At 42.8% G+C, this 22,970-nt stretch overlaps 3 protein-coding genes across 3 annotated transcripts; 1 reads left to right on the top strand and 2 right to left on the bottom strand.

Moving 5' to 3' along the window:
- Positions 1-158: 158 nt before the first annotated feature.
- rex1bd (required for excision 1-B domain containing) lies at positions 159-3,768 on the bottom strand. Its single transcript, XM_030433228.1, has 5 exons — positions 3,599-3,768; positions 3,001-3,083; positions 2,669-2,873; positions 809-897; positions 159-616 (listed from the first exon to the last, which is right to left on the bottom strand). Exons 1-5 carry the CDS (start codon positions 3,599-3,601, stop codon positions 544-546), a joined length of 453 nt encoding a protein of 150 aa, XP_030289088.1. The 5' UTR covers positions 3,602-3,768; the 3' UTR covers positions 159-543.
- Positions 3,769-5,104: 1,336 nt separating this feature from the next.
- fam78bb (family with sequence similarity 78 member Bb) lies at positions 5,105-10,980 on the top strand. The gene is made up of 2 exons (XM_030433227.1): positions 5,105-6,585; positions 7,906-10,980. The coding sequence occupies exons 1-2, from the start codon at positions 6,209-6,211 to the stop codon at positions 8,426-8,428; spliced, it is 900 nt and encodes a 299-aa protein (XP_030289087.1). The 5' UTR covers positions 5,105-6,208; the 3' UTR covers positions 8,429-10,980.
- Positions 10,981-13,225: 2,245 nt separating this feature from the next.
- Positions 13,226-22,881, bottom strand: slc35a3a (solute carrier family 35 member A3a). The gene is made up of 8 exons (XM_030434158.1): positions 22,498-22,881; positions 22,106-22,315; positions 20,422-20,576; positions 20,134-20,256; positions 17,346-17,520; positions 15,793-15,911; positions 15,503-15,636; positions 13,226-15,404 (listed from the first exon to the last, which is right to left on the bottom strand). The coding sequence occupies exons 2-8, from the start codon at positions 22,293-22,295 to the stop codon at positions 15,314-15,316; spliced, it is 987 nt and encodes a 328-aa protein (XP_030290018.1). The 5' UTR covers positions 22,296-22,315; positions 22,498-22,881; the 3' UTR covers positions 13,226-15,313.
- Positions 22,882-22,970: the final 89 nt, after the last annotated feature.

A 22,970-nucleotide genomic window follows, 5' to 3' on the forward strand; every position in this document is an offset into this window, starting at 1 on the left:
TTGTATATGACCGTCCAGAGTCTTTGTTTCAAGATGCTTTTATACCGTTTTTATAACTGCATATTTAAAGAATGTTTTTAATCTAAGTTATATTCTCTTACTGTTCCAATAATTTCTCTTACAAATACTGTGTATAATGTATAAAACAGTAAAACTTGTGTCTGAAAGTGTCTTTTATTAAAAAATACGATTCATCGAATAAACAAAGATTGCTTGATGAGCCTCCAAGAAATTATTTACACAAGTCTTCACAGCATAAAAAAACAAAAGGAAATAAAGATGGTTTCTTGTTTGTTTGTTTTTTTTGCTGATGCACACATTAACTCAAACGCATGCCTGCAGATAGAAACACACAGAGCCACAATGTGAAAACCCCCCTGGGTGGAATAAGACTGCAGCAGCGAGCAGGGTGGGGCCGCAGGGGGATCAATAAGTGCAGCCCGAGGAGTCCAAGATGGAAGTTGCAGCAGAGTGGAGCTGATCTGTCAGCGCGGCTGTCTGGTGATGTGAGAGGGCGGCTGCAGGTCTCGTGGGAGCCACCTGTCAATCAGACTCCTCAGAGTCATACTTAAAGTCCTGCATGATCTCACTCAGAGCCTCTTTGTTCTTGATGATTCTAGACAAGGAAGGAGTCCAGAAAACACAACAAATTAGTGATGACATGACAGTTTTAACAAACAAAGGAAAGTCTGTTAAATTAGGAGGAGACAGGAAGTTCTGCAGCAGACAGCAGGCGGATGGTGAGTGAGTGGATGGGTCAGCAGGGAGCTCACGCAGTAAACTGAGGGGAGGTAATAACTGCTCTTACTCTTGCTTGATCTCCTGAATCTTTTCTTGACAGTCTTCCTCCTCCGGGTGATCCTGGGCCCGCTGCCTGGCCAGCTGCAGCTTGGCTGTCTGTTGAGAAGGCACATCAGATACGATTTATGCAAACCATTCATCAGTGGAGGATGGAGACGAGACAGACGATGAACTCTGAGATAATAGGAGCTTTATGACATTACTGGCAGAAAGGAAGTTAAGTAAATCTTATAAAAAGGGAGTGTTTTTATTAAAAAAAGTGCTGCACATCACCTCTGAACACCAGATGTGACTGTTCAAGAATGTGGGAAGCGCTGAAGCGTCAGCATTTTAACACCAGGCTCATTCAAACCATGATGAACATCACAGACAGACTGCAGCTTTCATGAGAGTAGAGTGCATCAGCACTGAATGATTTTCATTGAACTGATATAAGTGTCTGTTGTACAACTGGCACAAAAAGCGCCAAATAATCTCATCAGTAGCATTGTGGAATGTTTCCCTTCATGAATGGTGTTTTTTTAATACATTTACGACTTGAGCTGCCCAAATAAAATGTCCCTTGGTCCCCAACATAACAGTGGTAAAAACAAACTGTGCTAGCACAAAAACGCTGCCTCCTTGTGGTGAAACAGAGGAGCTGCATCAAATGACATATTCATGGATGTCAATATGGGAATAAGTTAAAAACATCATTGATAAACAAAAGCGATTCTTGTAAAAGATTATGAACCAATACTGATATTTAGTCATACAATAAAATAACCCATCAAAAAATATGAATTTAATACATTTGTTTTAATTAATAAATACACTGGTCATATAAACCGCACATATAACAAAAGAAATCAATCAAAAATTAGGAACATCATTCTCCTCTAAGGACGATTTGAGTAAATGTGATTTGGATCCGAGTCAACTCAACTCACTGTATTGCAACTTGACACGACAAATGATGACTAAAAAGTCTAGTTTAATGTTTTCGTGAAGGTTTTTGTCAACTTGCCATCAGCATTTCACTTTCTAGATGACATTTACTTCCCTAAATCTCAATAAACCAATTAAAAATGTCACTGTTATATTTTTGAACAGGTAAAAAAAAAAGGTCAATAAGATTATTATTATTCTTATTATATCAATGGGACAGGCACTAATACATTTTCTTTTCTCTCAATGAAGCTTGCACACTGCAGGTAAGACCATTTCACTTGTGTCTAATGTCTGCCTCTGAATTTAGCTATTCATTTACTGAGTTGGATTTGACTGTTTTCTTCTGTAATTTATGAATCATTTTTTTAAATCTGTTTCTCATTTATCGAAAGTCTTATACATTTCTTTCTTTCCAGTTTCTAGTTTAAGATGTTTGAGTGTGTGTGTATTTATCATTGGTCTGTATCTAAAAATCGTCCGAATATATAAAATGTAAGATAATCATTTCTTACTCCCAAAGAAATTTCATGGGCTAAAGACTGCCCAAAATTTCAGCAATTTCACATCAGAATAAAAAAGCAACAACACGATAGAGAAATGATTTAAAAAGTGTAAAAAGGAGTAAATGCAGTCATCAGACAACAAAAAATAAGATAAATTTTGTAAAAATAAGTAAATCACAATCAAACAAAAACAGAATATGTAATAATATTAAGAAGTGATAAAAGGTAATAAAGTGTATGATATAAAGAATATCTGCACATTATATGCAATTTCATATTGCACATTATATTGTAAATACAGTTTTATATCACCTTTCTACCACTTTACTGTTAAAGCATATACCCCGCGTTTTTTGCTATAAAAACGTTCCTCATCATGTAAACTGCAATCTTGTGGCCTTCATATAAAAGATGCACAGAGGGGGTTTACCTACCAGCTCAAGTTTCTGCTTCTCTTTGCTCTGCAGCTTTTCTATGTGCTCAGAAAGGTCTGGCCTGTCGAAGTCGTGGTGCAGCTTCCCCTTGATCTGCAGCACTTCATTGGAGATGCCAACGAAGGCCTGAGTTATCTCGTGGACCAGCTGCCTGTAGTGGTCGAAGTCATAGTGGGGCCCCGTCCTCAAATACGCCTCGTGCCCTCTGGAAGCAGCAAAAACATCAACAATTAATGTGCCGTATGATAACATGTCTCTGTGTCTGGAAATCAAGAAAATTGATCCCTGGAGGAAATAACAGTAACAGTGTAGTCGAGCATATCCAAACGTACTCTTCAAAGAGCTTATAGGTCTCCACCCGCTCAGACTGAAGGTGATAAAACCTCTGGATCAGGGCTTTAAAGTCTGTAGGGACCTACAGGAGGAAAATCACATTGGACAAATGTAATACACAACATCTAGAAATGAATGATATTTGAGAGAATAAACAGAGTATGAATCCTTCCAAGACGGATTGCTACTATTATCAATGCTGTGGCTCAGATCAAACGTGTGAATAAAATATAGTTAAGCTGAATATTATGAAATATTTGCACATATCATGACTTTATTGTGTTTTTCTCTTTGAACACACTAAGCAGTTTTTTTCTTGTTAGAGCTCTCAGAACCTGTGAGGTTCATGTTCTGACTTGACTAGCTGTTATTAACGTTGATCGAGGGGAAATAATACAAAGGCTTATTACATGAATAATCTGATTTAACTGAAATAAAGTCTCAGGTACCAAGCAGCTCACTGACTCTGATTAAAACACTTCAACTTCAGCTTCAGTAGCCAAGTTACCATTAGCTTAGCTTAGCTTAGCACGTGTAGAAGTGTTAGTTTTAAGGTTCTCAGACGTTAAACTGTTGTATAAAATGTCAGATACTCACCATGATAACCTGCCGGGGTATTGTGTCGCTGAGTTTCAATAGTTTATAACAGAGACATGTTACTATTCTGTGAACACAGGACGATGTCTCTCTTCAGTGTGTGTGAATCAGCAGCCTGCCTGTCCTGCTACCCGGAAGTGACGACGCTGCGCTGTGTGAACCTTTGCATTTCAAAATAAAGGTTATCATGTACTGTAACAACAGACTTTCCTTCTGTAGCCTCCATTGACAAGAGACATACTGTCTTGTTTAATGAATGCAGTTTAGACACAACTCAAACACAACTAGTTAAATTAAATGTTTGTGACCTGTGTAATAACATTTCATGGGTGCAACAGTTTACCAAGATTAACCCAAAGCACCTTGAAAATACATAATGCTCATTTCCAGGATCATAATTTCATTTTGGGTTAACGCTACAATAGCTTTACATGCTTTAATGCTCAAAGTTTTCTCAGACTGTTAAGTGCTGCAGCACTGTAATTCCCCTCCGTCTGAGCGCTCTGTATTAGCTTCCGTCTCTTTAAGGCTCCTCTTTGGATCTGATTGGTCAGCTTACACATGTCTGACCCAGTACTGCAAACACCAAAAGAGTTACTTTGCTAAATCAATCCTTAGAGCCAAACTATGCATAAATTATATAAATCTGTGACATGGTGACTTGACAAGTCACTGAATTAAAGTGAGACCATTGACTTTGACCTGTTGACTTCCAAGATCTTCTTTATGAAGAAGAACATGTATAAAACACTGGAGGAAAATAACAAGAACATAATAGGTGTCCCTTTAATAATTATAATACAGGTCCTGACGTAAACTGTGTTCACAATGTAGCTAAAGAGTACTGGTCAAAATAAAAGCAAATATGAACAAAATGTCTCTTTGTATTCAGATCCAAGTCAATATTTTACACATTTGAATGCTTATAGCTTCTTCCGATGTTTGTTGTTTGTTTGCTTTAGTCAACTACAAATTATAAGGAGCAGAGTAAGGTTTAAATAAGTTCATATAATTGTTCCATGAGGTAAAATGAATTGAAGAAGAAGTGAATATGAATAATGAAGAAATGAATATTAGGAGAAGACAGATTATCGGCCCTGGATGATTATTGGGGCTGATATTGGCATTTTTCCGTTTATCGTGTCAGTGATTTTCCTGTCAGATTATCGATAAAATAAAAATGTTTATTCAGGTAGAGCTGGTGGTGCAGCAAACATACGAGTAAAGTCATTTTTTCTTTCCTGTTACAACTCGTGTTACTGAGGAGGAGCTGCTGCTCACTTATCTTCTGTTCTATTGACGATTTTATTTTGAAAAAGTGACATAAAGCCTCCAGCAGCTGACTGCCACTGACCAATCAAATGTTTCCCTTACACAATTAGGAAACAACACATCTTTTTTTTCTGATGTGGTAAAAAATTTTTTTTTTTTTTTAAAAAAGCATCGACAACAATTTTGAGATTGAAGTTTTTTATAAGCACAACATGTGACGTAAACACCTCCACAATAAAACACCTGAGATAACGTGCACAGACTACCTGTTGCTGACACCCTCAGCCCCCGCTTCCACTGGAGCCCTGATCCGTCTGCTTTGTGTTTATGCGATTAGGGAAGCATTATTCCAATATGGAGGAAGGGGGTCGTGGAGCTACTACTGTGCAGACGCGGGCACTCCTACGCCTTCGGTCTCCCTCCGCCGCTCATTGGTCCGTTCAGCATCTTCAGCACCACGCAGGCTGAACAGCGACACACGGCCGCGCAGCTCTCACCAGATGAGGATGCCGAGCGGCGGACGCTGCCCTGCACAGTGACAGTCACACTTGTTTTCTTTTTTATTTTCCTTTTCCTTTTTTTTATCTAAGCCCTGATGGGATCGTTTCACCAGCTTTTTTTTTTATTTTTTTTTTTACAGATGTTGACAGTCGGTTTATTTACAGCTGACTGCTGTCTCCGTCGCTTTGATCGGTAATCGCCTCCCTGTGTCGTCTAACTCTGCGAGAGGAAGCTGTTTTTTTTTTTTGTTTTTTTGTTTTTTTTAATCTCTCTCTCCCATCACCGATGCTCAGACTCACAGGTCGTGTTGGTTTCACCGGGTCTCCCTCCCGTCGAGTCGACAGGCATGACGGACAGTAACGCCGCCGCTCGGGTTACAGGCAGCGGCAGCATCTCATGTTCAGTGCCGCGTCAACAAGCCTCGCCGCCCGACCACCGGGTACCCCTGCCGGCGCCCCGGTGTCCGCCGGTCCCCCGACGCCTCTTGTGACATGACAGCTCGGGGAAGGAAGAAGAGGATCAAGGGTTACAGGCGAGGGTTCCTGCAGGAATCCTTGAGGAGAGGGCGCACGGAAGCGGACAGTGAGGATACAGTCATAACAGAAATTCATGTGATACTTTATTAAATCCCTGCCGGGTGTTTTGTCTTGTGGCTTGGAGCCTCCAGAGGGGTCAGAGCCCGGGACATGAGCAGGGCAGCCGCCTGCTGACACAGAGGGACTGAACCTGGACCCTGGAACCCCCCCTCCCTCCCTCCCACCTCACTCAAGCCTTATTGTGATTGTGATCGGGGCCTACAGAGTGGTAGCACCCACCTTTGCCTTACAGCTTCATCTGATGCACGGCCTCATAGTGTTGGTACTGGTCGAGTCCCGGTCAGCAGCGCTGCTCCCCAGGCCTGTCGGGCTCTCTTGGCTGCTCCTGACCATCACCTTCACCTGCACAGCCATGGGCTGCATCCAGAGCATAGCCTGTAACAAGTCGCGCATCAAGCGGGAGAACATCGTGGTGTACGACCTGTCGGCCACCATAGACCACTGCCCGACTGTCATCGAGGAGAACTCGCCCATAGTGCTCCGATACAAGACGCCCTACTTCAAAGCCTCGGCGCGGATTGTGATGCCCCCCATCCCGCGCAATGAGACATGGGTTGTGGGCTGGATCCAGGCGTGCACCCAGATGGAATTCTACAACACCTACGGGGACGTCGGCATGTGAGTTCACACCTCTGTCACCTGCGTCCCCGTCACACCCCTGTGACGTGCTGTCAGATGCAAAAATACCACCAAAAAAAAAAAAAAAAAAAGTAAATATAGCGTGCGTGAGAGTTTTGGATGCATGCGCGCACACTCTGTATAATAACATGTTCCACGCAGAGGAGCATTTGTGCACGCAGCAGGTTAACTGTGCTTCATTCAGACGCCCACCGACAGATTCTGTTCCTGTGACTTTGGCACCCAAATAGAAAAAAAGCTGCTATTAAAAGGAGCTAAACAACAGTTGATGCTCTTACACTCTGAGACATGTCCTCCCCCAGCCACACACACACACTCACACACACACGTATGTTATCTGGAGGGCATATGTGAGGGGGTGTTTAATCCTGGAGTGGGTGGGTGTAGGGGTGAGAGGATATGGGGGGGCTTAGGGTGGCTTGTCATCAGATTTGGTCATGTAAGCACAACAAATAGATGGAAGAGGGCCACCAGATGACAGAAACTGTTGGGGGCCCAACAAAGAGATGATGTTAATCCGCTGACACACTGAACCACTAGATATCACATACAGCCGGCTGTTGCTATAGTCTCACTTCAAGCCCATGTCTGGATACGATCATCGAAGCCTTCACGTGAGACGATCTTGTTGCTTCTGTTGTTTTCCTGGTAAACAAGCAAAAAACACACAACTTTTTATGCTTCAGACTTGCAGGAGTATGCTGACAATCCTTTATCACCTTATCATCCAAGATTGAAAAGCTGAATTTCCAAATTCAGTGTCGGCTCGCATGTTTGTAAAACGGTCAAAAACTAGTGAAAAACTACAACTTGGCTTCTTTCATCTCCCTGATTTGGCAAAAAACGCGGCCACAAAGAGTAAAATGCAGCATTTCTACACATTTGGAGTTAAAATATGTAAGAAAACAGAGGCATCATTTTCTGTTTATCCACCAATCAATGCACTCGTCTATGTGAAAGGGATCTCTTTTGATGTGAGGACTAATTATCTTCAATTAACAGCTGAACAACTCAGAAGATTATTGCTCATCCAAGCAATGAGATCCAACACTTGACTAATGTGTGAGAATGTACCTGCAGTTTATGTTGCTAAAAATTGACTGATTGGGGCTTTAAACAGTAGTTTTTTTATTATCATTATAATTTACTGACACTAGTTCCTCAAAGCAGTGGAAGAATCACCCATAATTGTTCCCTAGTGATCCATCCAGGGATCTCATGGATATATATGGTTTAAGGGAACACAGTTACCCAGAATTCTCCATTGTTTCCAGTCTCACGCTGTCTGTCTGCTCTCAGGTCGAGCTGGGAGTTGCCTCAGCTTCGAGAGGGTCTGGTGAGGGCCATCAGCGACTCAGATGGCGTCAGCTACCCCTGGTACGGAAACACCACCGAGACTGTCACCATAGTGGGCCCCACTTCCAAGCCATCCCGCTTCATCGTCAGCATGAACGACAATTTTTACCCCAGTGTCACCTGGGCTGTGCCGGTCAGTGAATCCAACACGCCCCTGCTGACTAACATCAAAAGGGACCAGAGCTTCACCACCTGGCTGGTGGCGCTCAACACCACGTCCAGGGAAAAGATCCTGCTCCACACCATCAAGTGGAGGATGAGGGTGGACATCGCCGTGGATCCGTCCCTGCCTCTGGGCTCCAGGGCCAGGCTGGTGGGCCGGGTGCATCAGGACCAGCCGCGGGTGCTGACCCGCATGGAGCCCATCCCTCCCAACGCCATGGGGAGGCCCAATGCCAACGACGCCCAGGTTCTGATGTGGAGGCCGAGGAGAGGACCTCCGCTTGTCGTCATACCGCCCAAGTAGAGCGCCGAGAGCATCGGATTGGCCGTTTGTCACATCACATCATAGCGCAGGGAAACGGCCAAGGAGACAATCAGACGAAAAAAAAACAAAAAAAAGAAGATCTATAAGCAGGCCGGGGCTTGAACTGTCATTGGCACAAATCAGAGTCTTTTAGCGTGTAAAATCTTGAGGGGACAACTGCCTTAATTCCCCACCGCTGCCTTTGACGATTCAGAAAGTATGTTGGTCTCTCCTTCTGGTGCTGTTGAGCTGTCCAGGCCTTCACACTCCAGACCGGCACAAATGAGCAAAAGCTAACTCTGGTGCCGGGATGTAACTCAAACCTGTACTGTAGCTTACTCAGGCCCAGAAAGAAAACGATCAGACCCTGTTTAAAAAAGGTTCTTCAGCCTTAACGATGACGTCATACCGGCCTGCTCTGTACTGTGCAGTGAAGTGCTGATGTGTAAGAGTGTCACCGCGGAAAAGGTGTTAGTGTTTATGTGTCATACAGGTCGGACAAGTTTATCGATGACGGACAGAGATAAGTATAATATCAGCTGAGGTGTCACTGGATGGTGTGCTTTTTGGAGACGGTGTGAGTGCGGGTATGCAGCCATGTGTGTATGTGTTTGTGTGTTTTCTATAATGGAGCCCCAGGGTTGGGTCCGGGCTTGCTGCTTTGTCACACCAGACTGCCTCACACACAAACACACACGCTGACACACACACCAGGGTCCTCATTTGTGACAACAGAAACAATTTGTCAACACACACGCATACTCAGAGCTGCTTTTTCTTTTTTTGAACATATCACATAAAAATGTTGAAATCACAGCTTGGACTTGGTGTCGATGCGCGCGATTTGTGCAGCGAGAAGGATTTTACATGAGGCCCTGCAGCAGGATTTTTTTTTTTTTTATCATTTGAAAAACACAAATGGCCAGTTCATCCAAGCTGCAGAGCTTCTCGCTCCTTGCCTTTTGAAAGCCAGCGATGCCTGTGTTGATGACAGCCTTCTGCAGTAAAAACAGGTGATCAGACACGTGAGGTAAAGACGCAAGGTTACTTTATTTAACAAGTTATAAAAGGAGTCTGTCTTTGGTTTGTCCTCTGCAAGTGAAACAATATGTCTTTATCCAGTCACTATATGTTGCTTAAGGACACAGATTATCGTGAAAGATGACTATATTTACTTAAGAAGAATTAAAGGGTAACTACACCAATTTTACACATTCAAGTGTGTTTACAGGTCTTGGGGAGTACTGCTACAATATTACAAAAGGCTGTAGTATAAAGCCTTTTGTGGCTCCAGAGGAAGCGGCATGTCTACAGTGATGTCACTCAGTGGCTCAGCTGTATTCTGGGTAATGAAGGAAGCAGAATGCGTGGAAATTAAAAGGTGATCTCTCGTCCTGCTGTATCGATTTTTTTGTTTGGTTTTTTGGGCCTTTTATTGGCTTTATTGACAGAACAGCTGAAGATATGACAGGAAACAGGGTGAGAGAGAGGGGGAATGACACGCAGCAAAGGGCACCCAGGCTGGGACCCGAACCCAGGGCCGCCACAGCGAGGACAAAGCCTCTGCACACAGGACGCCGGCTCTACCAACTGAGCTAAAAGGCGCCACCTGTATCGATCTTTATCCTTTAAACTTTCCACAATGAGTCCAACTTCTTTAAAGGAGTGCAGTACAGACAAGTGGACGCGTTTTCAGAACCTGGTGCTTACATTACCCACAATGCAACTGTGCCACTGAGTGACATCACTAGAGGCAATTTTTCAGATGACATGCAGCTTCCTCTGGGCCCAAGAAATGTTTGCAGCAGTACTTCCCATGAGTTGTAAACACGCTGTAATGTGTACAATTGTGAAGTTACCCTACCCTAGTTAAAAAATCAGTTTACCTGGATTACAAAAAAACAGAGCTTTTCACTTACTTCTAGCAGTATTCAGTATCTACCATTGAGATGTCGGGCTCCACGTTTGAGGTGAATGAAATATCTTTAGTGATCACAGCTTTGACACATTGCTTTGAAACTCGACAGCAGCTCTGAAAGGCCAACTACGTACAGCGGAGGCTGATGGGAATATCTTTTCGCATGTATTTGGTCAAAAAACAAAATTTGGACTAGAAGATACGACGGTTAACAGCCAAAGTTACTTCGATCCTCTGAACACCATGGATATCTGAGCCAGATCTCATGAATGCCCATCCAGTAGTCGTTGTCATGTTTAACTAAAAAGCGGGAATGTAAACCTCATGGTGGTGTTAAGAAGAAAATCGTGGAATTACCAAAATAATTGGCATATACAGTATGCAATGAATGTCTGTTCCAGGGATGTTGATGACTATTTTATATCACTGATTAACAAATAATCGATTGGTAAAGGCAGCTGACTGTAAATTAAAGAAATTCCTTCGTAGCTGCACTTTGTAATTTTGGGAGGAAGACATTTCAATCAGAAGAGAAAATATCATTAATTGATTTTCTTTATGCCTGAACAAACTAAATAAACAAACTCTTTGTTTTCATGACTGAATAACCCGAATAAACAAACTGACCTTTAAGGACGACACAGTTTCATACTGTTTTACTTTGTTTATATGTGGCGGACCCTGCCACCTCTCTAGCTTCAAACAGTGTTTTGGGGACATAATTTTCCTCTGAGAACAGCTTGTTTATTCAGTTATAAAAAAACAAAACATTTTTTGAGTTTCTATAATGACTTCATTAATATTGTAAATATCAAAATTCAGAGTTTGACTGTCTTCTCCAAAACAACATAGTGCCACTTTAATCTGTGCAGCATTTTTGTGGCAGCCGATCAGAAGCTGTTGAGATATTTAAACCCACGCCGATTATTCTGACGTATTTTAACTTTGTAAAAGAAAACTACAACTCCTGTGATATTGGATATTGCATTTGGCCATACTGAAATTACAATAGTGTTTCAAGTAATTGTTCAACCCTACCAGGAAGCATCTAGGACACGCTGAAATACATTTTTTAATACTTTGTCAAAGCATCTAAGCATTGAGCTGAAATGAGATTTCTTTCACCTACATCACACTGAATGGCTAAATCAAAGAGACAGACATCTAAAAACCTAAACTGAAACAATCTGCGTGCCTCAAATCAGATAGAAGTGAAAAAAATTGCATTTTTGTAATTTGGTTAACTGAACCTTCAAAGATTGGTGCAGCATTTGGTTTACACAGACACACACGCTCCCTTGTGCCATTCTGATCTTTTATAAACTGTGTTTTTATGAAGATTCACGACTGATGAAGGTGAAAAAACCAGAGTGCTGCTTACAGAACATCTCACAGTCGTGTCGACTCTGAAAACATTGCTTACTGTTTTTCCAGGCGGGGTCCATAAAACGCTGCGTTTCTGTCGGTGCACATTCAGCGAGCCGGTGAAATAGATCACGCTGAAAGTGCTGAGCTGGCCTAGAGGAGACAGAGATGAAGAGAGGCGGAGGACGTAACCACCTTATCTCACCCATGCTGCTCATTACTCCTGGTGCAAACCGAACGAGCCTTCTCACGCAAACACACACACACACACCTCACTTAGAACGACACTAAAGCCGCGATCATCTGAAGGAGTGCCCTGCCTCGTCGCGTACTGTAGACGGCGTGGACATTACATATTTTAACCACATGCTCATTGTAGCCGTGACATGGGAGCAAGTTAGCGAAACATCTGAGAGCTCACGTCGACAATCAAGGGAAACATCTAGAGCAGCACTTTAACCTGGAGAATCAAAGAAGGTGATCTTTGCGATGGAGGCTTTTATAGGGTGAAACTTTTTTCACATGTTGCCCCGATTGAAAATAAAGTGTTGAGAAGAAAAAAAAAAATTACATTCATACTCGACTACGAGGTCACACAGAGTTCAGTCTGTGTGTATCAGGGCCTCAAGTGTCTTTTACAGTAACAGATGTGCCTGAGGACTCGAGGCTGGAGCGCCACACGGCCTCCTTCATGAGGAGCGTGACTCGTGAATTGTCCTGCTGATTGACTGGAGTCTGATGCAGTTATTTGTTTAACATGACTGGGTAAAAAAAAAAAAAAGAAGAAAAAGAAAAAAAAGGTGTTTTAAAGTGTTATAATATGAAGGACATGAAACTCTGGCGTGTTACAGTCCTTTCTCTCAGACTGTCTGGCTTTTGCATGCAGTGTTTTTAAAACTAATTAAAACAAATGCCAAAAATATCAACGTGTGAATTTATTCATGTAGCTCGCAGTTCTTAGGCGACATGCCAAGTATTAAATTAGACGAGGTCGACTTGTACTTTGCAAAGACTTATATAGGATCAGACGTCAGGGGAGAAGACTGGAGATGCCTTTTGACTTCATTTCATCAGTTCTAGGCCTGTAACGATAATGACGTCATCGACTTATACATAACTTTATCAACTTACCGATGTACATATATGACCTGTAGCCAAGATGATGCCAGAACAACTAGCAGGGATTTCTACCATTATAAGTATTTTCTTCACATTTTATGTATTGTTGATTTTTGTTTTGTGAGGATTGATTTTATTTATTTAGTATATATTTTTTTACATTCCAGTGTCTGAATATTATTTATTGCTTTTTGAAATGGTGTACTTACACTATTATGCTATCATGTATCAGTGGCATGAAATGGTTTTTCAAATGGCAATAATATAATTTTTTCGGAATCATTAGTTCGTCTAACAAAGACAGTCCACGTTATAAATGTGTTGTGTGTCTTAGTGCAGGAAAAAAAAATCTGGGAGGAAACACACTGTGAATAAAACACAATAAACACATTCAGAAAAGTTCAAGGAAACATGTTTCTTTTTATAAAAGATTCACATATTGGTAATTCAAATAATAAAGTTATTAATTATACCCGCTTTATCCCAAGAAAAAGAAAAATAGTAGTTCCAGGAGAAAATAAATCATACAATCCAAGGTTACTTTGCGTGTAAATAATTCCTCACAGATGTCTGAAGTAATTAGTTAATAATAGGGATGCACGATAATATCAGTATCATCAGTATCAACCGATGAAGGCTTTAAAGGTGCACTATGCACCTTTTTTAACGTGCCCGTAGACAAACAGAAACAGACCTCTTGATTCACAGAATAGCCCAAATTATCTGGTAATGTGAGGTTTTAATCCTCAAGATGTACCTGTAAGTCAGATGTTTACATTTTTATGTGTAATCATTAGATAACAACAGGTGAGTATTTATTTATTTATTTTTTTGGGTGTTTTTTTGTTTAAAAAGAGCCAATTGGCCGTCTGGAGGTCCAACAGTTCAAGAACATCGGTCAAAACAAGTCGAAGTGCCCCTTTAAAAATGATACAGCAGTATTAGTTGGAATGAACACACACTGTGACAATGTAGTTTTACAATTTAACGTTTAGAAAATAAATGTATGTCTGCATTTGAATGTGAATTCACAGAGACTTGATGTTCTCTGCAATTAGGTGGACAAAATGCGTACTTATATCGGCATCAGCTACGGTGATCGGCCAAAATGAGTTGGAAAATATTGTCTTAAATTCAGATATTGTGCATCCCTAGTATCAACAATTCAGTCGGTTCAGACTTAGCGGCGCCGCATTCAGTGATTTTTGATTGCTTCACCACAAAATCAACAGAAGATATCGTTACACGAGCACAGGTCATGGATGTTGGTGATCAGTGGCTTTGAAAAGTCATGTAAACTTCCTAATTACTGAATAAGTTAAACAGACAATTCATTGAGAGTTACAGATTACAAATTGAAACGGTATGCTATCATTTACATCCAAGGTTAACGGAATTTCAAGTTGTACAAAAATCATCTTCCCCGCATAATCAAACCGTCCTGATGATTAACTCTTGTTACACCCAGGTTACTGTCGAACATTATCAAGCATTACACTCCACCAGACGCAGACAGACCGGACTCGCACAGAGAAACAAGTTCTGTCGCCGAGATGCGCGGTATATGTTATCAAAGACACCCCGGTGACCATATGCTGCCTGGCAACAGAGGCTGTTTCCAAAAATAGCTGAATGAAACCCAACATGAGAGCCATAATTAAGGAGACAATATGAGTTACGGTCACTTCATCTACCATAGTCTGAAGGCTGTAGGTGCATCGAATTGTTGGGGGGTTTTTTTTTGTCCCGTGTTGTGCCTCCCAGGCAGCCCAGGCCTCTTAAACTGTGTACAAATCCGCCTCTGCAGCAGACTGCAACCCCAACTGGGGCCTCGAACTAACCTTGATTATTTGCCCGTTATGGCTTGTGGTATTGTACACAGCTTTAGAGTAAACAACTGCTCGACGGCCTCATTCCGGGAGAAAAAGAATGCCTAAAATGTGCTTTCAGAGCTTTATGTGGGACAAGAAGGAGCCTCGATACTGCAGCTCCGACTACATATAACAAATTTTGAAGGATCCCTGCCTGTCTGCGCCTTTAATCTTTTAATCCTTTAGTGTATAGGTGTGATTGATGTGGCAGTAACAGTAACTGGCAGTCAAACAGGTACTTAATCAACACAATCAGTCGGTCCTGTCGAGAATCTCTCTCCACATATGGAGGTGTGGCAGCCAGGATTATCTCTACAGCGGTAGTTATAAACAGTTTCTCTTCTCACTGCTTCTCTCGTCAGCTGAGGCACTTCTGGTGTGTGAGACCCATCACAGCGTTGTGCTTGCTTTTCGTTTTAACCCTCTTTCCCCGTCTTCTGTTCACAACCTGCTTACCTCCTCCGCCGTGTCTCTTTCTTTTTTGTGATCACAATATATGATAAAGACCTTTCCCCTTCTTTTCCTCCAGCCCTCTGTCCTCCTTTCCCCCCTCCACGTCTTGACGCTTCAACAGGACCTCCTGCTGCTGCTGTAGTGTCAGCCGCGAGAGTCCTATGCCCTGCTGGGGTTGGGGGCCGGCTTCCCTTCGTAGCCGTACAGGAAAGTGGCCGCGATGACCAAAACGGCCCCCAGGAAGAAAACGCTGTGGAAGAGAGCAGACAACACTGTCAGCTTGAGAAAATGTGATTATCAGGGAGAAAAACAAAGATTTAGACGGAAGGAGAGGACAGATTTCTCTACCCGGTGGGGTCGAAGTCCTGCAGCCAGAAGTAGGATATGAGGGTTGACAGGATGATGGAGAGCGATGTAGCAAAGCCCTTGAGGATGTTGTCTGCATACTTGATGACCGCTGCTATGACCAGACCACCCAGCGCCTGGGGAAACAAACACAGGGACACAGATGTACGAAGGCATGACCTGTACGGGCCGACAGAGAGTCTGATCCAGAAAATAAGGAGTCTGTTACCCCAAAGGCTTAATATATTTGACAGAAACACATATAAAATCCCTGGCAGCGGAGTGAGCGTCACCTGCAGCGCCACGACAGCCCAGGTGACCGTGTTGTATCCCTGGAACATCCCCGACTCCTTCACCCTCTCTCCGTCGTAGGCCAGCATCCCGAAGAGGCCAAACACCAGGCCGAACATCCCTGAAACACACACGGAGTAATGAAGTTTGATCAAAATATCAATAAACTACTACTTCAGTGAAAGAGATAAATTCAGATGGTTCCAAACGACTCGTCTTTAGAAGCAAATTGAATGTAAAATGAATAGAAAGATATAAGTGTAGGTACAAAGAGGGATTACTCTGTATTAATCGCTTTTTTATTGATCATATGTGAGCAAATTGTGATGTGACGTGAAAAATTAGATCTTCCCCGTCTCTCTCGATTGTCTTTACAAGCCTTTGGATGGATTGGTTAAGTTATTTGAGGCTGCTGGACTGTGGATTTCTTTCTGAAGAATTTTTTAGCGAGTCCAAAGGATGTGACTTTATTCACGTTCTCGAGTGCCTCGTCGCGGTGCCTCGCTCTGCTCCGCTAGCAGTGAGTGTCACTGATGACCAGCACAATACAATACATGTTCCACAGAGCCCCTTTAAACTAAGGTTGAGATGTGTGTCCCTCTATAACTGCAGTGAAAAATTCAGAGATAGTGAAATAACACAAAACCACATATTGACATTTTGAAGTTTCTGTGGGATCTTTCTCCCCAGCTCCAATCTTAGTGCTAAAGCAAGATGAACAGGCGTTAACCATCTTCTTGGTTTAGCTTTCTATTTAGTTTCCAAACTCAATCTTCTCATCTAACTCTCAGCAAGAAAGCTAATTTTACCAAAATAGTGAACTATTCCTTTAATATCTTGCCACAGCATGTACGTCGACTACAGCGTTTTTCTCCCCTTCTTTCCTAAAAACGCTGTCATCCACAATTTCATTTCCAACCTACAGTATGTAATTGTTGCGCAAAATGCCTATTTGATCTTTCAAGGTGACGTCTTTACATTTCTTTGCTCATCAAATGCCTGAAAAGACTAGATCATCAAAATTCTCGGTTAATTTGCTTAATTTCACATTTTCTTTCTTTCACTTTCAGAACTACTAACAACAAAAACAACAAAAATCGAACGCGCTGCATTTCCCTCCCTGCTCTTGCTGCAGATCGAGGTTCCAACATTTAAAGCAGGTGAAAAAGGCTCCAAGCTCACACCGGGAGTCACAAGAGACTTAACACATGCCTCACACGCTCCGTGGTAAAAATAAACTAGACAGGAACATTCATCTTAACAGAAACATATCGGAGGTAAAAAACCCAGCTGGCTCTCTGCGCAGGGAAGAAAGGAAACACACACACACACACGCACACACACACAAGCTCGCCTCAGAAACAACGATGCAGAGCCTTTTTCAATCTGTTTCCAACAACTCCTCTCAACATTATTCCTCGGTGGATGGAGGAGTATTGATCCAAATGAAACTTCAACATTTCTTTTCAGCGTATTGAATTCTACTTCATATGTAAGAACAGCTGTTATTGTTCAAGACTGACTGGAATGAATCGACTGATCCTTGAAAACTGACCTAGCTGGATGTTGCGGACCCAGACGCTCTGTTTGCTCTCCTTTAAGATCTTCTCAAAGTAGACACCGGCGAACCCGCTGGAGCAGCACGCCACCAGAACCGCCGTCACGCCGACAAACTGGGAGCCCGCGGAGAGGGCCTCCTTCTCCGAGGCCGCTGGGGACTCAGAGGGCCACTGCAAACACAAGAGAAACACTTGAACTACGATGAACTTTAAGCCTGAAAGTTAAGAGAAGGTCTTACCAACTGCAAATCTGTAAAGCGGCAAATTGCTGTTGCACATTTATACAAATTAAACAAATGAGATGTAACGTGTTTATTAGTGGGCTTTAGAGGTGCTGATGGGAAAATGTTGCTACCTGTGGACAGAACCGGTCTAGTTGTTCTCCTCTGTTTCCAGTCTTTATACTAGGCTAACCCTCTGCCAGCTGTAGCCTAATATTTAAAAGGTCTCATATTATAGAAAAGTACGATTTCCATCTCTCTTTTGATTGTAAAGCAGGTCTAGGTGCTATATAAATACTGTGAAAGTATCAAAAAAATCCACAGAGAAATCCACACAACCCACGCTCAGAATCTATGCCTTCAAATGAGTCCTTTTGTGATGTCAGTGCAAACGTAGTAAGGCAGGCTATCTTAGCAAACTCACTTATCTTTTTTGCTTGAGAGGCAACAACTGTAATCTGATCTTCAGTGTAACAGCTGAGAGGTGCTCGGCTTGTTTACTAGATATAACAGAATGCATAGTTAAAGGATTCAGTGTTGACAGCAAGCGTCCCACATCGCGTCACATCAGATGCTCGCACGGCACACACATTTAGGACACTTTGTCAAAGAGACAGTGACTAAGGCCATGTCCACACGTATATTTGCGTCCAAACGGATCCAATGTAAACGATTCAACACTCTTTAGTTCATATTCCAGCCTATAGGTGGCGCTTGAAATTCGCCAGAAACGGAAAAGAGGAGACGGAGCATGCGCAAAAGCTTGTGCACTGTATACAAACAGACAGTAGAAGGAGAAACCAAACACAACAAGTAGACGAAAATGGCTAGTCGGTTGTCCATAATCCTTTTTTGCTCAGCGTAGTGGCTGAGGAGCATAATATTTTGCCCTAGTAACCCCAATAGGCTCAATATCTTCTGCGGCACGAACACAAGCATGCAGTCCGCCATTGTTGTTGTTGTTATGAGACGTTGCAGGGTTAAGAGGTCGAGGGGTGATGAGGGGCGATGGCGTCATCAATACGCAAAGTATGCGGATTCGCTGTCCACACGAGAATGCAAGGGCAGCATTTTCAGATTTTTACACCCTGAGACCAGGTTTCAAAAAAGTGCGTTTACAGGATCCATGTGGACGATCGGCCAAAAACATGTGCGTTTACACACAAAAGCGTTTCCATGTGGATGGCCCCTAAAATGTTCAGAAAGAGGGCGAATAGAGGTGCTGCAGCAGAGAATGGTCCTGAAAATGAAACCTTTAAAAGTACAAATGTGAGAGTGATATCAACTTGAAATAGGAAATAGTATTATACAGAATACACAACCCGTGTGTCAATATAAGGGGATGCAAAACAGAATGTGCAGACACCAACTGTCCTATGAAACAGCTCCTGTGAAAAAACTTTTTGTTTTATGCTTTCTGGATGAAATTTAACATCTAATCAAAGAATAGATATGTACATATTAAGGCCACAGCTCTCCGTAATGGTCAACAATCGCTCTGAATCGATGGTGCAGAGCGCCTGAAGTTCAAACAAAGGAATCTTTACAACTTTGCCAAGCTGTAAAAACGCTGCAGAGTTTGAGTCTCTGCGTTTTGTGCTGCAGTAAGCAGGAAAAATAGATGATGATGATCTCTGGTTGTGCAAAGTGAAAAAAATATATTGTAGCTACTGCAGCTTTTTTATGCTTTGGTAAAGATTTGAAAAAAAAAGTTAACAAACCCTTTGAACAAGATCCTGTTTGCCTTCCACCTCCGATACCTACACCAAAACAAACCCTGCTGAGTGAGAACTAACAGCACCAACCTCGAAGACGAACAGTGAAAATGAGAAGTTGCATCAGTGCAGAACAGGCCAATTATTTCTCGACAGATTCACGCTGGCTTTTTGGCACATTTATATGAGTTTTTTTTGATGGGTGGCTATTCAAACAGAATAGCTGCTATAGGTGTGTCCTCACATGGTTTCATGGATGAACTAATGTCACATTCCTGCACACAAGCAGGCTTCACACTATGGAGTCAATATTTCTATCCGTCTGATCTTTTTACGAAGGTGTTTCCTCTCATCCTCCTCCTCCTCCTCTTCCATTGTGCTTCTGTCAGAGTGCTCAGCCGATATAAAGATCACATCCGGTGTAATACCAACTGACAGGCATTCTCTTTGTTTTGCCAAGAAGGAGGAGGAGGTGATAGCAAAACAGTCAACACTTCGTCAGTCATCAGCACAACCTTCGTAACCACTGGTAGCCGATATTTATCCAGCGCTCCACTTCAGGCCTCATTATGTTGTTATATTTATTCAACCTTCTGAGAACTCCCACTGAGGTGTCTCTTCTTTATCCGGCCACGAGAGGAAATTAAAGATCACACAATAATTAAAACTAAGAATTTACAATACAAAGCAGACAATTAGACGCCTGCAGAATTGGGCACAATCTCTTTCTTTCTTTCTTTTTTAGTATGAACCACAGAGAGGATGTTCTGTAGGCTGTTTTCTAGAGGAGGTGAACAATGTGTGAGTTTTCATTTTCTCCGAGCAGTAAACATGAAGCTGTACTGGACCTGCACGAGAGCCACTCCAGCCATCAGGATCAGCAGCGAGAGCCACTGGTAGACGCCCAGCCTGCGACCAAGCATCGACACCGAGAACAGAGCCGTGGTGAGGATCTTCAGCTGGTACGTAACCTAATGGAGACAAAGTGGGAGAACTGTAAATAATCCATGAACGAGCGAGGAGGATGTGCTAATCGAGAAATGTCTCAGAAAGACGCAATCAGCTCCGTGTGTGTGAGTCACACTGAGTCAAGCAGATTCACACGGCCTCCCAACCCAACCCGCCCTCTGCTGTACCTGGTAGGTGGCTGCATCCAAGTTGGACAAGGCGACGTACAGCAGGTTGTTCTGCAGCGTGTAGATCCCCGAGGGGATCGCCAGCTTCAGCGTTTCTATGGGTTTGTTGGCAATTTCCTGACGCAGGACGCTGTTCAGAGCTCGCATGCTGTAACCTGAGGAGAAGAAAAAGATCTATTCAGACCACAGTCAGCAGGCCAAACGCTTCGTCAGATAACAGGTTCCAGGTTTTACAGATGAAACTGTAAACCTGATTTTAGCTCTGGGCATTATCACAGCTGTGACCTAAAAAAGGGAACCCCCTGAAATAATGTTCTCCACCTCTTTTTTTAGCTTCAGCTTGACAAGATCACCTCGACAAACCTGATTTCTCAGTGAGGGGAGCTTCTCCAGCTACTGTATGAGGGCTATTTTTGGCAGATATTAATTATTGATTAGCAACACTTTTTTGAAACCATAAATGTGTCTGTAGCACTTTCAGTACCAAAATGTGAATCCTTTTACTTATTCTTTGCTTGGACTGTTTTGGATTTAAATCATTATTTTACAGATTATGGTCTGTATTTTATTTAAGTTTAGCCTTGCTATACTTTATTTTATTTTCTGCAATATTGGTGCTGTACACTTCTTAATTATTGCAGTCTTTGTTGTTTTAAATGGTTTATGAATATTAGCAGATGTTGCCCAACATCCTCCCAAATCTACTTTTGTCAAGTAGGAGGTTGAGAATAAGTGGACCATCGTCATGGGCATTGATCAGAATCACTTTGGGCATTGATCAGAATGCAGGATGAGCAAGAAAACTTCAGCACTATTGTCTTCCAACAAAAGGTTTCTATATACAATATCAAATAATTAATGAAATATACACTGGAGCACAGAAAAACACACACTGACTGTTGCATCAATGTAAAGCTTAAAATATTGACTGTGTAGGTGTGCGGTCTTTGTATAGGGAGTGCTCAGGTGAACTTACAATAAACAAGGTATGGCCAACAGTGAAGAAGATTTGATGAGTGATCAAGTGTGAAAAAACGAAATGACGTAGGAATCTTTATGTAACTTTACAATCCGTTTATATTTTGCCATCCTGTGTGTCTGTACTGTAATTTCACTCTTAACATCTGTTGCACGTCTGTCCATCCTGATATTCTTCTTGAGGTGTCCTCCAGTTTAAAATGGGTTGTTTGTGGAGTTTTTCCTCGTCCAAACTGATGGTTTAAGGACGGAAGTAGTCGAATGCTTTAAAGATGTAGAGCTCCCTCAGGCTTATTTGTGATTTGTGACATTGGGCTTTAAGAATAACATTGACTTGACCAGATAGTGCCGTACTCAAGTCAAGTCATCAGTTAAGTAAAAAGACACAATCAAAATCAAATTGCGATTGCTGAATGATCGTTTCTGCTGCATTAAAGGAAAAACATGAGCTGGCTCAAGCTTCTCAAATGTGACGTTTTGTTGCTTTTTCTCTGTTTAACATTGATGTTAATGTTTTACAGTATTGGACTGTTGGTTCAACAACAGCAATCACAACACAGCATGAACTTGTGATGGCCATGTATCCTAAGTTCTGGACACTTTAGAGACCTCTCACATCAATAAAAACATGACAGTAGATAGTTTCAGTATAATGAAAACAATATGTCGGTGGTCACTGGTCATCAGTGTGTTCAGGTGCACTCACTGTGCTCCTTGAAGACGAGCATCACACAGGTGAGGATTTTCATCACCTCAGCCACCACCACGGCTGAGGAGGCCAGGTACCGCGGGCCCTCGGCCTGCAGGGTGCGGGAGTACCGCATGGTGAGCACCAGGGAGGTGGTCTGGAACACCAGCACGCCCAGAGAGAGGTACTTCAGCCGGGACGAGGCCATGGCCAGAGGTCGGTGGGAGGCTGGAGACAGAGAAGAGGGTGAGAGTTCGATGTAAACATACGGTGGAGGCAGGTAGAAGTGTTACTAGTAGGTAAACACAGACAAAGACAGAGCTGCTGGGGAGGACTTAAAGAAGCCAAACAGGTTATTACTCACACAACACACACACAGGTGAGAGGAGAGGTCGCTGACAGGCTCTCACCTTTCTGCCGTTTCTTCACCGGAGCTTCTACAGCAACTTCTCTCACGTAGATGTTCGTCTGTACATAAAACGACCCCCTCTTTAGTGTTTAAACCTCGGGGCTCGTCTGCTCCCAGCTGCTCTCTGTCAGGCAGACAGACCAGGTAGTGGAGGATCAACCCAGCTGTCAAAACAGCCGCACTTCAAGTCCTGGCGTCCATTGACCCGCACCGGATATCAGCCGTCCGCTCAGAGCTGCACATTATCTGGTCCGGGTCCCCGCAGCGACGGTCCCGTCATGTAGAGCCATCACGGGTTAACTCGCCGCCAGAGGAAAGAGTCATTTACACCGAGAAAAGTCTACAGCAGGAAACAAATCTCATACATGCAGAATCCGGGATGACTTCCGTGTACAGACTTCTTCCTCGTGTTGCGTCACGGCTTCCTACGTGAAGCACCGCCCCCTGCCGGACCGGAAACGAACTGCACCCCTC

Source organism: Sparus aurata, chromosome 11 (genome assembly GCF_900880675.1).
Source record: "Sparus aurata chromosome 11, fSpaAur1.1, whole genome shotgun sequence".
In the NCBI taxonomy this organism is placed as follows: domain Eukaryota; kingdom Metazoa; phylum Chordata; class Actinopteri; order Spariformes; family Sparidae; genus Sparus; species Sparus aurata.